We start from the raw sequence: 19750 nt of genomic DNA, 5'->3' as shown, positions 1-19750 counted from the left end.
AGTGTCCACTCCCGGCCACTGCAGCCTCGACCTGCTGGGCTCCGGCGATCCTTCCACCACAGCCTTCCAAGTAGCTGGAACTACAGGTGCACACTACCATGCCCAGCTAAGTTTTGATTTATTGTAGAGATGAGGTCTCTCCAAGTTGCCCAGGCGGGTCTCGAACCCACGAGTTCAGGCAATCCACTCACTTCGGCTGGGATTACAGGCTGAGCCACCGAGTCTGGCAAGGATACATTTTTTTTTAGATAAGAGATTCTTATCCTAAGAAGCTATAGGAATATTTTCCCACTGTCACCTTTAGTTATAATTTTTAAATTAGCATTTTATGATATAAAAGTAATATATAGTATTATAGAGGAAAATTTAAAAAACAGATATAAAAGTAAAATTACAATCCAACTGCTTAGAGGAAACTATTCTTAACATTTTAGTGACCATTCTTTTGCCAGCTCTCTCTGTATATGTGTACATGGAGATTAGATATAAAATGTTCATATGCAGGAGATGATATGCAAAATATTGTTGTTGTAACCTGCCTTTTTGCTGAGGAATATAAAATGGATCTACTTCTGGGTCAATAACTATGAATCAGCATTAACTTTAATGGCTACATGGTGTTCTACAGTATAGGTGTACTTACAGTAACTGGCTTAGTTTCCTATTGGTGCATTTTAAGTGCTCTGTACTTCTGTACCATTATAGAGAATGCTAAGGTAAACATTCTTGTAGGTATCTTCTTGCCCTGCCAGAGTAACTCTTTAAGATAAATTTCTAGAAGTAGATTAACAGAATTGTGTCTGTGTGTGTGTGTGTGTGTGTGTGTGTAATTTTGATATAGAAGTCAGAATATAAATTCTCCTCAACAGTTAATGAATGTTTCATATTCTCCCCAACATTGGGAAATTACTTAAATTTCTCAGTAGCTCAGTTGTGAGCATCTCAGCATCCTTTATGGTTGCTATTGTTGTTTAGTTAAGTTTTTTATATGTTTTTAAGCCAATGTCTATATAGCTATGGGTCACAGACTATTCTAGATGTCTTTTATGACTATTAATTATTTTAATCTTTATCATAATCCAGTGAAGAGGGCACTGTCATTATCCTTAAGTTACTGATGAGGAAACTTGAGCAACTTGAAGGTCATACATTTAGTAAGTGGTGGAGCCAGGAGTTGAACCTCTTAGCAGTTCCAAAGTCCATCCTGTTGACCACTGTGCCCTACTGCTTCTTGGAGGAAATGTTTAGCAAGTGAGGAAACAAACCCAGACACCAGAGATCAGAGAGTCAAATCCTAATCACTAAGTCATCTGTATTTTCAGTATTTTCTATCTTAATTATTTAAAAAATAATCTCTTTGATTTTTTAGGGTGTATCAAGGTCAAAAGAAATCGAAAGAAGCTTTGCCCCACTATCAAGAGGCTTTGGAATATGTGGAAATCAGTAAAGGTGAAAAGAGTCTTGAGTGCGTACCAGTACTGAGGGAATTAGCAGGTGTAGAGCAAGCCCTGGGATTCCATGACACATCCATCAACCACTTCCTACAGGTAAGCGGCAACATACTAGCCCCCAAAGCTGCTCTAAACCCAGTGCTTTTTATACACCCAAAGTGATGTGGCAGCTCTGAAAATGCCTGTCTTTGTCATTTGCTTTAGATAAGTACATCACTTGACCTAGAGTAGATGTTCGGCAAAGATTTTCTTATTGGATGGGCTGAGTCGGTGAGTGCTGATACTGGTCCCTTGTTACAGTTACACATACCACAAACAGGCTGAGACTCCATAAAGGTGGTTTTTCTCAGATCATGTGCATAATTTATGTATTATTTATTTTATTTGTTATTTTATTTTTAGAAGCAGGGTCTCACTCTGTTGCCCAGGCTGGAGTGCAGTGGCGCAATCTTATTTTACTGCTGCCTCAAACTCCTGGCCTCTAGTGATCCTTTCACCTCAGCCTCCCAAAGCACTGGAATTACAGGCATGAACCACCATGCCCAGCCATAAATATTATTTCTGAGACAAAGTTTCTTTATCCTTTAATATTTATTTATTTAGAGCTTATGTTATTGGACTGCTTAGGATGCCTTTTTTTTTTTTTTACTACGTTCCAAAATCTTTACCTGAAGCCACTTAGAATTGTATCTGTTAGCTGCTATTCTATTTGATTGTTACAAGATTCCTTAGTGAGTGTGTCAGTTAGAGTTCCCCAGGGAAACAGAACTAACATATGTAGAGAGAGAAAGGGAAACTTTTTTTATGGAACTGACTTATGTGATTTGGGGGCTGGAAAGTCTAAAATTCACAGGGCAGGCTGGCAGGCCGAAACTCAGACAAGATTTCTGTGTTACAGTCTTAAAGCAGAATTTCTTCTTTCCAGGAAACCTCAGATTTTTTGCTCTTTAGGTCTTGAACTGATTAGATGAAGCCTACTCATTGAGAGCAATCTCCTTGATTTAAGGTCCATTGATTGTGATTGTTACTCTCGTGTGCAAAATACTGTATATTCACAGCAACACTAGACTAGTGTTTTACCAAGCAACTGGGTACCATAGACTGGCCAAGTTGACAAAATTAGCCATCACAGTGAGTTTGCCTTTGTACCATATTACATGTGAAAAGCACCTTGAAAAATTTTTCTGAGAATTTTTTCCTATAAAAGTTGTAAGATATAGACTAACCCATTCCTGTTATATGAAATAAGATATAATGACATGATACTGAGGCTACTTTATTGTTATTTCTTTTAAAATTTGTCTGACAACTTATGCTACACACAGCTTGGTAGGATGCCCTGTTTTCTCACAGTATCTGGATTATCTCTTTTAATAATTACTACCACCCTGTATCATGTTTTTATATTCAATTTACACACAAGGAATTCAAAACTTAGAAAGATTGAGTAATAATTCCAGGAGTACACAACCAATAAATAGCCTAGGCCAGATTCAGAAGCAGCATTTTTAGAAAGATTGTTCTGGCTGACACGTAGAGAATAGATGGAAGAGCTTGTGCCAAAGAGTGGACATAGAGAGACCAGTTAGCAAATTATTAACGTAGCCAATGCTGAAAATCATGATGGCCTGAACTAGGATGAAGATAGCAGGGATAAGGAGAAGTAGATGGATTTGAGCAAGATTTAGGAGGTAGAATTGATAGGATGTGGAGATTGGTTGGACATGGGAGAAAGTGGGAGGAGGCAAAGATGACTCCCAGGTTTCCCTCTGGATAATTGAGTGGAGTTTATACAGTTTTCAGCAGGGAGCAGGTGTGATTGAATCATGGTGAGCTCCATTTTGGATGATGAGTCCAAGATACCTCCCAGGCACACGGTGGAAATGACAGCCAGGCAGTTAGATAATCTATACTGGAGCTCAGAATATAGGTCAGAAAGTCATCCACTTACAGAGTGATTGCCCTAAGAGAAAATGAGATCACCTTGGGAGAGTTGATGGAGGGAGAAAAGAACTGATAGATTCCTGAGGAACTTTAGTATTCATTGGTGAAGTAACAAAGAATAACCTGGCAATTGAAATAGAGAATGCCAGAAAAATAGGCAGGAAAGTAAAAAGGAAAGGGATGTTCTGTCACCTTTTTGATACCTTTTGCTGGTTTGGAGGACATGGAGTTCCAGAGAGGACAAATGGGTTCATATTTGTAAAGAGCTTAGTACAGGGCCTGATACATAGTGCTACATATGGATATTTTAAATATTTTCTCTTTCCTTTTCTGTTATTTTTCTTTTCTTTTTCTCTCTTTGATGACTTTGTTGAGGGGAATATTGGGACTATGATGAGGACAGAAACCAGATTGTTTAGCAAGTGAGATGTGACGAAGCAATGATAATAAATGTAGATAGCAGTTTCAAAAAACATGAAGATCTTTTTGGGAAAGACGAGCCAAGGCAGGAGAGCAGAGCACACAGTAAAGTCAGAAGGTGAGGTGAAACCTGACACATTTAGGGAACTGCAAGAAGTTTCCTATGCTTGGGCAATGGGAATGGTGGGAGCAACAAATGGGTGTCATTTAGGTAGGTGTTGAAAGTCAGGGTAAGGAATATGAGCTTCCTCCTAAGACCAGTTGAAGGCTTCCAAGCAGAGAGAATGACATCATCAGATTATCAGTCTAGAAGGATCATTCTGCAGTCTGGAGAATAGACTGGATGGTAGAGAGACAAGCAGGGAGATAACTCAGAGATGATGGCCATAGCAGCCCAGGCAGGGCATGGTGATGGCCTAGACTCAGGGGGCTCTGGTGGAAATAGAAACATGTAGACAAATCTGAGAGATGTGTGGAGAGTAGACATGACAAGCTTGGGGAGTTGTGCAAATATTGCGGGGGAGTCCAGCTTTTTGCCAGGTTTCTGGCTTAGGTTACTGTGGGCCCATGGCACAGCTGACTGAGCATGGGAACACTGGCAGGTTTGCAATTTTTTTTGTTAGCATCAGTAATTCTGAATATTCTTTTTATTTGTTTGTTTGTTTGTTTGTTTTTGAGTTGGTGTCTCACTCCTGTCACCTAGGCAGGAGTGCAGAGGCATGCTGACAGCCACCATAGCCTCGATCTGCTGGGCTTAGGTGATCCTTCCGTCTCTGCCTTCCAAGTAACTGGAACTACAGACACACACCATCACACCTGGGTAGTTTTTGTGATTTATTATAGAGACAAGGTCTCACCAAGTTGCCCAGGCTGGTCTCAAACCCCCGGGCTCAGGCAATCCTCTGCCTCAGTCTCCCAAAATTCTGGGATTATAGACTGAGCCACCGTGCCCAGCCTACATATTCTTATACAAAACTTTTTTCTTGAATTATTTTGCTGAGGTAAATGTCTAGGAGTTAAACCCCTGAGAGGAGGAGTGTGAATATTTTACAGTTCTTTATTCATATTGATATTTTGCCAAAGGGTGTTTTGATTCACTGTGCCACTAGAGGTTGCTTTTTCTTTGATTTTTTTGTTTAATTGAGCTAGTTTCACACCAACTTTGCTGGGGTTTTTTTTTTCATTATTTGGCTTTCATTTTACAGAATTGAGTCTCAAATTTACTTTAATTTGAAATTTTTTTCTTACCCCATATCCCTCAAAATTTTTAACATATTTTTTCTAGCAGTTTTACATTCACAACAAAATTGAACAGAACATAAGATTTTCCATACACTCTCTTCCCCTCCATGTACATCCTTTCCCATTATCAACATTCACCACCAGAGTCTCACTTTTGTGACGTGATCACCCAAAAGTCCATAGTTTACATTAGAGTTTGCTCTTGGGGTTGTACACTCTGTACTATCTGAACAAGCATATAATAGCATCTAGTCACCTTTATACTATCATATAGTGGTTTCACTGCCTAAAACTCCTCTGTGCTTCTCCTTTTTTTTTTTTTTTTTTTATTATAGAGATAACGGTTGTGCCTTACCTATTTATCCTTTTCTTCCCCTGACTTCTGGCAACCCCTAGTTTTATAAGAAATCACCAAACTGTCTTGCAAAGTGGCCGTACCATTTGTATTCCCACCAGCAATGAATGAAAGTTCTTGTCATCCACATCCTTGCCAGTGTTAGATGTTTTCAATATTCTGGATTTTGGCCATTCTAATAGGTGGGCAGTGGTATCTCATTATTTTAATTTGCATTTCTCCAATGGCATATGATGTGGAGCATCTTTTCATGGGCATTTTTGCCATCTGTATATCTTCTTTGGTGAGGTGTCTGTTAAGCTTATTGGACAGTTTTTTAAATCAGTTTATTTATTTTCTTATCGTTGAGTTTTTTTAAAGTTCTTTGCAAATTTTGGATAACTGTCTTTAATTAGATATATCTTTTGTGCATGTTTTCTTCCAGTCTGAGGCTTTTCTTTTTATTCTCTTGACAGTGTCTTTTGCAGAGCAGAAAATTTTAATTTTAATGAAGTACAGCTTATCATTTCTGTCATTCATGGATTGTACCTTTGGTGATGTATCTATATCTAAAACGTCATCACTAAATCCAAGGCTATCTAGATTTTTTTCCTGTGTTATTTTCTAGGAGTTTTATAGTTTTGCATATTAAATTTAGGTCTGTGATCCATTTGAGTTAATTTTTATGAAAAGTGTAAGCTCTATGTATTCTTTCTTTCTTTTTTTTTTTTTTTTGCATGTGGATGCCCAATTGTTTCAGCACCATTTGTTGAAAAAACTATCTTGTCTTCACTGTATTACCTTTTTTCCTTTGTTAAAGATGAATTGACTATGTAATCTTTTTCTGGGCTCTCTATGCTGTTCCATGATCTACTTGTCCATTCTTTTGTTAATACCCCACTGTCTTGATTACTGTAGCTTTGTCTTAAAGTTGGGTAGTGTTAATCCTCGAATTTTGTTCTTTTCCTTCCCTATTCTGTTAGTTATTCAGAGTCTTTTGCCTCTCCATACAAACTTTAGAATCAGTTTGTCAGTATTCACAAAGTAACTTACTGGGATTTTGATTAGGATTGCATTGAATCTATAGATCAAGTTGGGAAGACCTGATATCTTGACAATATTAAGTTCTCCCTATCCTGGACTATCTTGCCATTTCTTTAGCTCTTCTTTGATTTCTTTCATTAGATTTTTATAGTTCTTCTCAAATGCTCTTGCATATATTTTGTTAGATTTATACCTAAGTATTTCACTTTGGAGGATGCTAATATAAATGATATTATTTCAAATTCTGCATGTTAATTATTGGTATAAAGGAAAATGATTGACTTTTATATATTAACCTTATATTCTGTAACCACGCTATAATTGCTTACAGTTCCTATCAGTTCTAGGAGTCCCTTTTTGTTTTGGTCAGTTCTTTTGGATTTTCTACATAGACAATCATGTCATCTGCAAACAAAGACAGTTCTGTTTCTTTCTTTCCTCTGTATATACCTTTTTTTTTCCTTTTCTTGTATTATTGCATTAGCTAGGAACTTCAGTACAATATTGAAAAGCAGTGGTAAGAGGGCACATTCTTGCCTTTTCCTGATCTTAGTGGAAAAGCTTCTGGTTTTTCACTATTAAGTATGATGTTAGCTGTAGGCTTTTTGTGGGTATTATTTACCAAGTGGTGGAAGTTCCCCTCTATTTGTATTTTACTAAGATTTTTTTAATCATGAATCAGTGTTAGATTTTGCCAAATGCTGTTTCTGTATCTATTGATATGATTATGTGGATTCCTTCTTTATCCTGTTGATGTGCTAGATTACATTAATTAATTTTTGAAGGTTATCCCCTAAATTTTTCATGACTAAACCCAGATTTATACTTAGTGTCTTGGTTCTACCTTTGCTCTACCAGTTCCTGAAGTTCAAAGAAAGACATCAGTAATAATATGCTCAGAGTCATCCAGCAAGGTCCATTACTCCTACAGAATACATTGAAATGAAAGATGACTTAAAAAACCCGACACCAACAGTATGCATTCAAAGATTTGAGTTTAGTTTAAAGAAGCATTCTCCAAACTGTGTTCCTTAGGAGACTAGCATGTTGTGAGAGCTCACTGGTCTTCCTAGAAAAGTTTTTGGTTGAATAAAATGAAAATATATTAAGTTAAAATCAAACCAATTTATGTACACATGGTTTTATAGTATATTATGTCAATTTGGATTGTGAATCAAGAGTGGGTCTAATAAGTCTGTGAAACACTATTTAGTGTTCCCCAGGCCACGGTTTAAGAAACACTGGCTTAGAGAAAGAAGTACAGATGTTTAAAAGCAGGAAGCAGCAAGGGATTTAAATATAAATGTGGCCTAGCATATGAGATCTTATCACTCTCAGGAGTTCTTAAGCACTATGGGAATAGGAAATGAGTTATGTACTACCTTTTGTTTGTGGGGCCAATTCACCATTTTAGCATGTCTTGTCACATTCGTTTTATCTATCTATCTGTATAGACACATGTATATATGTCTATATATATACACACACACATATATACACATACACAAATATTCAGAGAGATAATTTACATTTTTAATCACTTGAAAATATGTTAAATATATCACGTCTCTTGATCCCTGGCTACTTCAGTGTATGTTTTATAAGAACAGGGAAAGTCTCTTACATAACCATATACAGTTACCAAATTCAGGAAATTTAACATTGTTATAGGTCGTATTCCATTTTGTCAATTGTCTTAATTCTGTCCTTTATGGTAATTTTTTTCCTTCAATAGAGATCCAATCTAGGATCACATATTACATTTAGTTGTCATGACTCTGGTCTCCTTTATTCTAGAACATAAGGCTCTTTATCTCTTATGACATTGAACTTTTTGAAGAATATAGGTCAGCTGTTTGATAAACTGTTCCTCAGTCTGGGTTTATCTGATGTTTCCTCATGAGTGACACATGCCCAGATAGAATACTATAAAAGGATATTGTGTCTTCTTGGGGTATTGCATTCAGAGACACAATTGGTGACATTAATTTTCATCACCCATTCATGGTAGTGTACAGTTTCTCCACTATATAGAACTATTTTTCCCCTTGTAGCTAATAAGCATTCTATAGAGAGACATTTGACGACCATATAAATACCCTACTTCTCATAGAAATTAGCATCCATTGATGAGTCTTTCGCGAATCATTCTTAATTGTGATGGCTGTAAAATGATTATTTTCCATTCTACCATTTTATCTACACTTACCAGTTAGCATTCTGATGTTAAGAAATGTCCTTCTCTCTCCCTACTAAGTCATTTGTTTGTCGTTTGTGTGTTTCCTTTTTTCACATAACAATGTATCCTAGGTTTTTTGTTTTTTGAGGCAGGGCTCTCACTCTGCTGCACAGTCTGGAGTACAGTGGCACCATCACAGCTTAATGCAGCCTCAACCTTCTGTGCTCAGGTGATCCTTCAATCTCAACCTCTTGAGTAACTGGGACTATAGGCACACACCGTCATACCTGGATAATTTTTATTTTTAATTTTTTGTGGATAATGTCTCACTGTGTTGCTCAGGCTGGTCTCAACTCCTGGGCTCGAGCAATTCTTCCACCTCAGTCTTCCAAAGTATTGGGATTGCGGATGTGAGCCACCATACCCTATCCTGGAAATCTTTATACTATAGACTTCATAGCAGTTCATAGAAATCTTCCTTACTTACGTGTATAAATGTATAATCATATATTTTATGTATGCACTTTTTTTCCCAAATAGTTTCCAATTTAGGTACATTTAGATATGTTTCAATCTTTTGCAATTATTTTTGTATTATTTTTGTATTGTATCTTCAGAGTAAATTCCCAGATGTGGGACTATTAGCTCAAAGGGAGCCTGTATTATTAGTTTTATCTACTATAAAACATTATTGGTAGTTTTAACTTACTGGAATTAAGTACTATATTGCCAAATTACCTTGTAATTGGGCTTGTACCATTTGTATTTCTGCTAGCAATATATGTTCCACAACCTGTTCCAAAAAAGTGTATTGTTAAGCTTCTGAATTAGTTCCAATCTGATGGGTAAAAAATGACATCCCAGGATAGTTTTAATTTGCATTTCTATTTTTTAAAAAGGAGTTGTGTAACTTTTCATATATTTAAGAAACTTTAATGTAGTTTTGCGAATTGCCTTTTTTGAGAATTATTCATATCATTTAAATATGATTTTAGTCTAATTTCCTTAACTGCTAAAAGTACTTTTTATCTTACACATATTGCCCCTTTATTTATGACATACAAGAGGGGAATTCCAAAAAAATGGAATTATTTTTTGGAGTGCAGGCCCTTTGCAGTACAGGCATCCCTTGCTAGGTAAGTGTTCTAGGAGCCCATCAGCATCAGTGTACCAGCTAGCATTGGTAGGAGAGGCTGTGTTCAACTTCGGTGAATTTTTTTTTGGAGATCATGTCAATGCATTTGCCCATTTCATGATGGGTGATTTACGAGTGCACTTACCCACAAGTGCTGAATGTTCAGTAGTTTTTGACCAAAAAAGACATGACTCCCATGCTCCACCCTCCCTGTTTCAGCTCATCTCGCCCCAAGTGGCTTCTTTTTGTTTCCTTGGATGAAAAAAAGTTCTCAATGGGAAACATTTGCCAGTGTGGAAGAGGTGAAACAAAAAATGGCAGAAGCACTAAAAGGCATCAAAATTGACAAGTTCAAAAACTTTTGAGTTGTGGAAAAGGCATTTTGATGGATGTATTGCATCAAATGGAGAGTATTTTGAAGGTGACTGAACTTTAGACATGTAAAAATAATTTTTTTAAATAAAAATTTTTTGAAAATAAATTCTAGGTTTTTGGGGGCTCCCTCTCGTATGTTGTAAATGTTTCCACCCAATTTGTCATTAAAAAATTTTTTTGCTTATACTGTTTATTGAGATAATCTATATTCCATAAAATGTACTCAAAGTGGAAAATTTAGTGATTTTTATCATATTCATAAAGTTTTGTAACCATTACCACTATCTAATTCCAGTATATTTTCAAGAAACTCTGTACCCATTAGCAGTCATTCCCCATTCTCTCCTCCTCCACATCTTCTGGTAACTACCAGTTTACTATCTCTATGAATTTACCTATTCTGGCCACTTTATATCAATGAAATCATAAAATGCATGGCCTTTTGTGTCTGACTTCTTTCATTTAGCATAATGTGTCCAGGGTCCATCCATGTTTAGCATGAGGCAATACTTCATTCCTTTTTATGGCTGAATAATATTCCACTACATAGATATACCACATTTGTCTATCCATCCATCAGCTGACGGACATTTTAGTTGTTTACAGTTTTTGACTACTATGAATAATGCTGCTATGAACATTCATTTACAAGGTTTTGTATGGAAATATATTTTCGGTTGTCTTTGATATAAGGTTAGATGTTGTTCACTCTGTACTTAATTTTTTGAGGGACTTCCAAGGTGTTTTCCAAGGCAGCCTCACTATTTTCCATTCCCACCAGCAATTTATGAGTTTCAGTTTCTCAACATCTTCACCAACACTTGTTACTGTCTGTCTTTTTAATGATGAAGCACATCTTTTAAAATGCTTATTGGCTATTTGTATGTCTTTATGGGAGAAAGGTTTATTCAAATTCTTTGCATATTTTTAATAGAGTTTTTTTTAAATGGTTGACTGATGAGTTATTTATATAATCCGAAGACCAGATACTATATCCTTATCAGATATGATTTGTAAGTATGTTCTCCCAATCTGTGTGTTCTTTTCACTTTCTTGATAGTATCCTTTGACACAGAAGTTTTTAGCTTTGATTAAGTTCAACTTTTGTGTGTTTTTGTTTGTTTGTTTGATTGTTTGCTTATACATTTGGTATTGCATCTAAGAAGCCATAGCCTAATCTAAGTTCACGGAGGCATGTAGCTATGTTTTCTTCTATGAGATTTTAACTCTTACACTTAGGTCTTTGATCAATTTTGAGTTAATATTTTTATAGGGTGTGAGGTAGGGGGTCCCACTTTCTTTTTTTTCAAATGTACCGGCACTATTTATTGAAAGGACTATCCTATCATCATTGAATTATCTTGACACCGTTGTCAAAATCAATTGACTATAAATGTAAGTCTTTATTTCTAGACTTTCAATTTTTTTTTTTTTTTGAGTTGGGGGTCTTACTCTGTCACCCAGGCTGGAGTGCAGTGGCCTGATCATGATGATCACAGCTCATGGCATCCTCGACCTCCTGGGCTCAGGCGGTTCTTTCACCTTAGTATCCCAAGTAACTGGGACTACAGGCACACACCACCACTCCCATCTAATTTTTTTCTTTTTTGTAAAGATGAGGTTTTCCTATGTTACCCAGGCTGGTCTCACACTCCTGGGCTCAAGTAACCTACCTACCTCAGCCTCCCACAGTGCTAAGCTTACAGGCATGGGACACTGCGCCCAGCCTAGACTTTCAATTTTATTCCATTGACGTGTATGCCTATCCTTATGTCAGTACCTCATTGTCTCGATTGTTTTGTAGTGAGTTTTGAAATCAGTAAGTGTGAATCTCTAACTTTGTTCTTCTTTTTAAAGATTGTTTTGGCTATTCTGGGACCCTTGTATTTTTGTATGAATTTTAGAATCAGCTTATCAATCTCTGCAAAACAAACTAACAAACAAAAAAACAGCTGAGATTCTGGAAGAGATGGCACTGATTCTGTATTTCAATTTGGAAAGTATTAACATCTTAACAATATTAAATATTTCCATCATTGAACATGGGATATCTATTTATTTAGGTCTTCTATCACTTTTTACAACCATGTTTTGTAGTTAGGGTATAATTTTTTGGTAAATTTATTTCTAAGTATTTTGCTCTTTTTGATGCTGTTACAAATGGAAGTGTTTCCTCAATTTACTTTTCTGATTGTTCATGTATGGAAACACAAATAACTTTTGTATATTCTTCTTATATCCTTCAACCTTGTGCCACTCATTTATTAATACTATTTGTTTTTGCTATATAAGTTTTCTTAATGTGTTTGAATTTTCAGCATTTTGAGTCTTAAGTTAGCAGGATTTCCCTGTATCCAGGTTATAGAGGAATTCATTCATTTTCTAATACTTGTAAAGTTTGATCAATGACTTTTACTGTTGTTTGTTTTTTTAGGTTATTGGAGATTGGTGAGTGCTTTAAATAAATAATTGCAGATGATTATTAAAGAGGTAGCTTGTGGAATGAAAATAACATTGGATTTGAAGTCAGAAAATCTGGGTTACAGTCCAGACTACTCTGCTTACCAGCTGGTTTGATCATAGGCGAGCCATTTAACTCCTTAAAAAACACACATACACACGAACCTACAAGACTCTATCCACTTTACAGAACTGCTCAGAGGTTCAAAATGGAAAGTGCTTTATGAACTATTAGGCCTGCTGCCAGTGTAAGCTACTTCTATTTGTTAACAGTAATTATTAAACATTTATCAATGCTTCTCTTTTCTTTAGGAGATTTACCTATGATACAGAGAGGTACAATGTGGCCACAGCCCTCCAAGAGATCTTATGTCTAAAAAACATTTATTATGTACACACAAAGAAGTTTTGTTACTTTCCCTGTTTTCCCTCTTCATTCCTTTGGAGTGAGAGAAACACCCAGAGAGAAAAGATCTTTTATTTCCTGTAGAATGTAGAAAAGTTCCAAAGTATTTTAGGAACTGACTCATTAAAATGGATAGAAATAAACCAAGTCCTGCCGAGTCACCACACAAGGAAGGCAGCAGTTCCAGGAACTGATGAAAGGGCCGTCATTCCCCCATCGTGCCTCTGCGGCAGGGGTCCGTGAGAAAACCATACAAATGTGCTTATTTCTGTACTCCTCATGGCAGATTTTGGCAATAAAACCTATTTTCCTACCCAAAAGAAAAATTACAGGATTTCACTTCATGAGTGAGAGTATGTTTATGGGTGTGTGTATAAATTTACGCCGTACTAGCTTAGATTGCTTTTTACATCTCTGGCACTTGAATTGTATATCCCTCTTTTCAGTTTTCAGAGTAGCTCTATCACTCAGTGGTTCCCAATTTTAGGATTTGCAAAGTATAACGAAATCACTGAATTTCTCAGTTGCTCTACCAAAGGCTTTGGGATCAGAACTCTAGCTCTGGGTCCCGGCCCCAGGCAAGTTACTGGCCTTGGTCAGGCCCTGGTGATGCTGCTGCATGAGCACACGTAGCTCCTGGCAGCCACAGAATGCTCAGAAAATGGCCTGCACTCAGCAAATGGCAGCACTTCTGATCGGCTCTTACTGTTTGCTGTGTACTTGCTATAATGTGCACTTCATTTATTATAAATAATCAGGCTGATGCTATTTTTAATTTTTAAATTCTCTGAAAACACTAGCCCTTTTTTTTAATTAGGAAAGAGGCAGAATGCAATTATGACTTGATCATTATAAAACTTTTCTAAGAATGACATAAATCCAAATGCCACAAAGAGGAAGATTATTGTTTCTTTTTAAGTAGTAGCTACTTTTTGTAAAAGTGATACATGATCTATATTTTCAAAAATCAAGCCATTTAGAAAAGTACAAAGACATGAGCCACCAGTCACCCTGGACCTCCCTGCCCAGAAATAACCAGTGCTGACCCTTTTGAACATCTTTCCTCTGCATATGTACAGATGGGTATAGGTGATGAGACAGAGAGGAGGAAAAAAGAGAGAATGAAAGAATGATAAATTTGACAGCATGAAAATGAATACTATTTTGTGACAATGTATCATAAATAAAGTCAAAAATAAATGTCAAAGAGAGGGAAATATAGAAAGAGTTCTTTTCAAATCTAGATAAAATATGGACAAAAAACAGGAATAGACCACTTATAGAAGAGAAAACATAAAGGGTCAGTAACCATACGAAGATAATCTTTAGCTCCACTTGTTAGTAAAGAAATACAATATAACTGTCTAGCCGTTGTGTGTTGTAGGAGATGAAGCTTAGAGGGGAGTGTGCAGGTTATTTATGATCCTGTGTATATGTGTGTATGTGTGTGTGTGAGATTTCTGGACCAATAATAGGAAACTATTCATAGTGAATAGCTGTAAGGAATCAAACTGGGAGTGGGAGGAAGAGAGGGTGAGGCAGGTAGAGAGAAGAGAGAGGGAATATTTTTTTATTTTAATTGTCTATTATTTTCTGCCACTTAAGATTTAAAAAAATTATATGCAGGTAATGCTCTTATTTAAAATTGAGTTAAGTTTTAAAAAAAATATGGGGGAACCCCTCCAAAATGGAATTATCTTCTAGAGGGCAGGCACCTTATGGTATATCGGAATTTGTTCCTCTAGATCAATTGATCAACCAACTTTTTATCTAGAAGTTTTGAGAAGGTTGCATCATGATTTGTGGAAGAACGTCCCAAGTTGTGGCAAACGGGTAACTGGTTCTTCCACTGTGACAATGCACCTGACCACACTGCACTGAGTGCAGTTTTTGACCAAAAAATGGCAAGACCTCCGTGCCCCACCCTTCTTGTTCACTTGCCACAAATGATCCCGGCCCCCGCCATGAAAAAAGTCCTCAAAGGGAATCGTTTTTGCCGATGTGGGAGAGGTGAGACAAAAACCAGCAGAAGCACTAAAAGACATCAAAATTGACACTTTCAAAATCTGTTTTGACCAGTAGAAAAAGCATCTTGATAGGTGTATTGCATTAACTGAAGGTGACAAGTGCAAACATGTAGAATAAATACACAATTTTTTCTAAATAAATTCCGGAGTTTTTTGGGTCTCCCCTTGTATCCTTGCAATCAAAAGAAGAAAATATGAGCCCCTGGGATGTCTATTTTGGTGCTATCCCTTGCAGAGAGTAGGGCTTTTTCTCCCCAGCCCTCTGGAGGAGCTAAAACTGACCTCTGGAGAGCTGCCACTGGGGACTTTCTTTGACTATTAAAAGAAACTGGCCTAGTCCGGGGCCCTCAGAACTCAGTTTTCCACTGCTCTCTGCCCTCAGTGGATTCCTGTTAACCTAATTCCCCTGGGATTCCCGGGTCTGTGTTTTTCTTAGCCAAGTCTTTCCTCAGGCCTCCATGGTGTATGCACATGGCATCCCCACTGGGCAGATCTGGGAGAGACAAGGAAGTGGCAACCTGGGGCTGCAACATGACCCTGTCTTGCATAAGGGTGTCAGCTCAAAGCCAAGAGTAGAAAGGCCAGCTTTGGCAGGGCTAAGGGAGAAAGCTATGCAGCTTCACAGTTGGTCAGTTATGGAAGAAGCACAGCAAACTCATACCTCCCAATGACAAGGACTTGAACTTCTGTTGACTTAAGGCATAAACTTGAATCACAGCAGAGACATAGACTGTTGGTGAAAGGCAGCCTAACATCTGCTCTACCGTGCTTTTCTCTCCATGGCATCCCTCTAAAGCTCTCAGAAGCTGATTTGGCATCCACATGTTGGCCTCTCCCCCCAGGACAGCCCACTCCATTTCTGGACAATCTACTATTTAACAACATCTTTCTGACCCCAAAATATTTTTCATTATATTGATTGGAAAATCATCTTTCTGTAACTTCTACCCTCTTGATAACCAGGTGTTAAAACTAGAAAATATGCAATGTGGAATTAAGGCCTTTGCCTGAATCTCTGTTCTGCTGCTGACCCACCATGTATGTGACCTTCAGCCAGTAGCTTGAGCTCCTTGAGACTTCATTTCCCCTTCTGGATATTGGGTTGTTAACATCCCCCTCGCTGATCATTCTAAAGTTAAGCAAACTGGGAAGTGGTAAAATTCACTTAGCACCACACCTGGCAGAAGCAGGTGCTTGATCAGTGTTGGTCCCTCCTGTACTCTGTCCCCACCCCAAGTGCTATCCCTCAGCTTTACAAAGAGATCCTGGCCGTTGCTAAGCTGAAGACTTCTACTGAATTCCCCATGAGTGTTCTCATCTCCAGAGTACATATATTTAGTTTAAGTCCACAAATGTATCTTGAGCTGCTTGTGTACTTACTCTCCACTTTGCTGCAGGAAAGGAGATTTCACTTTGTCAGTGACCCCTTAATTATTATGAAGTAAGGGGAAAAAAATTTCTGGGACCCACCCTATCTCAAAGAGTTGGGATTTCATGCTCAGACTCCTCCCAGGGTTTGAGGTAGGGTGTTCCTATGATGTGGTCTGCCTGCATCAATAGAGATACTCTCTCATCCTTTTTACTAGTCATCAAGCTTTCTCTTCGAGAAATATTACACATTTTACAAATCCAAGAAGACAGACTCAGTTAGATAAGAGTCTGCCAGCTCTGACTCCAGCTGTGTCTATTGACAGCTGGGTTGGTGGGAGGAATCAGCGGTTTCCCCCAGAAACACATACGAGGCACAGAATTGAACAGCTGCTCTGTTTCTTGGCTGGGGTTGAGGTAATTGATCTTGTGAATTTGTTTTTTCAATTAACGACCTTGCTCAGTGTGGGATATTAGAGGGGTTTTTTTGTTTGTCTTTTAACCTAGTGTAACATGCTAGTAGCCCAGGAGATTTGAGGATATTAAACATTCCTCTTCGGCTTCAGGATGACAGTTGATAAGTATAACCATAAGATATTGAAGACAATGAAGAACATGGGGGGGAGCCATGAGCCCTGAGGAGACTAATAAATAATGAAAAGAAGGAGCACATGTAGCCAAGCTGCAGATCCCTGGGGGTGCCCATTACTGGTCCCCTGCGGAAAGCTGGGAGAGGCAGCAGGATGTCTGGAGTTCTGCTAAGTGTGATTTTGACTCCTTCAGTGCTCTCAGATGCGTAGACCAGGGTATTTATATTCTCCCAGCATGGTTCCAAAATTGAGAACAGTGATCGAGTTTGGAAAGATTGCATAATCTGATCACTAGCTTTGGCAACTGCCTTTTCCCTCACTCCCTAGGGAGGTTATGCTGCCCAGTAGGCACTGTGGTTCTCAGTCTGTGTCACCCTGGCCCTTATGTTCCATGAAGATTCATCTGGAACAGCCAGGGAGGAGCTGGCAGGTGGGCTTCTAGGCCCCCTCTACCTGTTTCTGTGAAAACAGTTCCACTTTTAGCTGCTGTGTTTTTTACAGAATCCCTAAAGTTTTGGGGGAGCTCTTCTGCCTCAAAAAAAAACAAACAAACTTCAAAATCAATGGTGCGTGATGGTTGCTCCCATTTGCAAGTTGTTCTTTTGCACTCATTGAATGTGTCTGAAATATAACCATGTTGATAAAGTACTTCACATTCAATCATTGTAGAATAGACCACAATATCGTCATTTCCCTGATGATGGATATTCAGATGGCTTGCTATTTTTCACATCTCAAATAACATTTCAGTGGCATTAAGGACATCTTAATACAGGCAATGGATGATGGACAAAAAGGGAAGGACTGCAGGAGGAGTGGGGGTTAGTGAGAACATGCGGGGCAGCACAGTGGAGGACTATGCTGCATGGGCGCCACGGGACCAGGGCCCCCCCAACAGTCAAAATGGGTCTGTGAGCCTGAGGATCCAGTAGTGACACAGAGCAAGCCATGGCGAGGTGTGAATTATGTCTGGGGGACTAGATGGCTGAGGGTAGAGAGGAAAATGAGTCCATCAAAAACCTAAGAGGCCAATGCTTGAGCTGAGTCATTTACACAACATTTTCATTTGCTCCTTCAGCTCCACTCTGCATCCTTCTCACTCTGCTCTGTGCACCAGAGGCTGGCTTTTAGGTACCATCTGAGTGCTCTTGCCCTCGGACTGAAAGGCATACAGCTGAGGCTGTAGAAGGAGTGAAGACAGGGCATCCCTTCCCCAAGCCCCTGCCCGTGAGATCCCTGCAGGTGGGCTGCATCCCTGCACTGAAAGCCACTGCTCCTTTTCCCACACTTTGTCTTTTTAGGACAGCAGATGCCCCTCCCTTTCTCTAGCTGCTGAAGAAGGTACAGCATCTTGCCTTGGGACCTGCACACTCATCTTGGGTTTCCTCTATGCCAAGAATCATTTGATTGACCTCTTTTCCTCTATTAACCTGCTTACATGTGCTATCTCTTTCTTGCCTGGTAGGTACAAGCCAATCTAATGGATATTGAAGACCAAGAAAATGACATGAGTGGGGGTAGAGAGGAAGTTAGTGAGCCACCAAGCCCTAGTGAGGCATAATGTCTCTAAGTCTTTGTAAAATAACGTTAGCCCACATTTTGTAAATATACTTTCAAACCAAAATCCCTGCCTAATTTTTTTTATGTGAATTCCTAGTGTTAGCACAATATCTGGCATGTAGAAAACATTTAAAAATGAACATAAATTGAATTGAATAGGACTGAATTAAATTAAACAGAATTGAATAGAATCTTACTGAATAAATGAGATGCTAATTTTGCATATTTTAAACATCATGGGTATTCTCCCCCCACCCAGCATATGGTTTTTTAAAGCTTCATGAACATCAAATAATAAATTAGATCAGGGATTGAGTTGCCGAAATGAATGACGAGTAATAAATGTTTGCTTATATTAGCATCTCTTATAGAAAAATGTCGCGGTCATGAAAATTTTGTGATAAATCCAGATCCCCTTAAGCTTTCAAGACCCACTTTCTTTTTTTTTTGAGTTGGAGTCTCACTCTGTCGCCTAGACTGGAGTGCAGTGGCCGCTCCCGGCCACCGCAGCCTCGACCTGCTGGGCTCCGGCGATCCTTCCGCCTCAGCCTTCCAAGTAGCTGGAACTACAGGCACACGCTACCACACCCGGCTGATTTTTTCATTTTTATTGTAGAGATGAGGTCTCGCCAAGTTGCCCAGGTGGGTCTCGAACCCGCGGGCTCAGGCAATCCACTCACCTCAGCCTCCCAAAGGCGCGGGATTACAGGCTGAGCCACCGAGCCCGGCTAAGACCCACTTTCTTGATATGGTGAGCATCTTTGCTCTTGGAAAACTTGGCTTTCTATCTCCAAGACAAAAAAGCAACTTTCAGAACAAGTAATTATCCATTTGAAAGTAATTTTGATAGACACATATCTATTACATTTTCTTAAATTACAATACTGAGTAGAAAAAAATATATAAAGTCCTTTTTGAACTTGAGTTTTAAGCAATCTAAAATACCATGTATTAAATCTTGGCACGATATGAGTTAAACCTTTTCTGGCATCACACAGTGATTGTTCTTCTCAAACAGCAAATCATAGAGATAGTTAACCAAGGAGAAAAATAAAGTAAACATGGCTCTATTGGCATTTGGCCTTTTGGGGGATGCAGGGGGAGCATTTCCTTTCCTTCTTCCTTTATCCAAACACTGAACACCCAATACTTGGCTCTATCCCCGCAGCTCCTATTATCCATACACACATGAAGTTTCATTTTAGAGTGCCTATT

At 38.4% G+C, this 19750-nt stretch overlaps 1 protein-coding gene across 1 annotated transcript in view; it reads left to right on the top strand.

Annotated features, from left to right (window-relative positions):
- Positions 1-19750, top strand: part of TTC23 (tetratricopeptide repeat domain 23) — a 109738-nt gene that overhangs the window by 53311 nt on the left and 36677 nt on the right. The window contains exon 6 of the mRNA XM_008056970.2: positions 1370-1547. Coding sequence (XP_008055161.2) covers positions 1370-1547 — 178 coding nt within the window. The remainder of the gene's footprint in view (positions 1-1369; positions 1548-19750) is intronic.

This window comes from Carlito syrichta, unplaced genomic scaffold (genome assembly GCF_000164805.1).
Source record: "Carlito syrichta isolate Samal-C Ts95f unplaced genomic scaffold, Tarsius_syrichta-2.0.1 Scaffold302587, whole genome shotgun sequence".
NCBI lineage: Eukaryota > Metazoa > Chordata > Mammalia > Primates > Tarsiidae > Carlito > Carlito syrichta.
The sequence above is the reverse complement of the archived record's forward strand: the minus strand, read 5'-3'. Positions and strand labels throughout refer to the sequence as shown.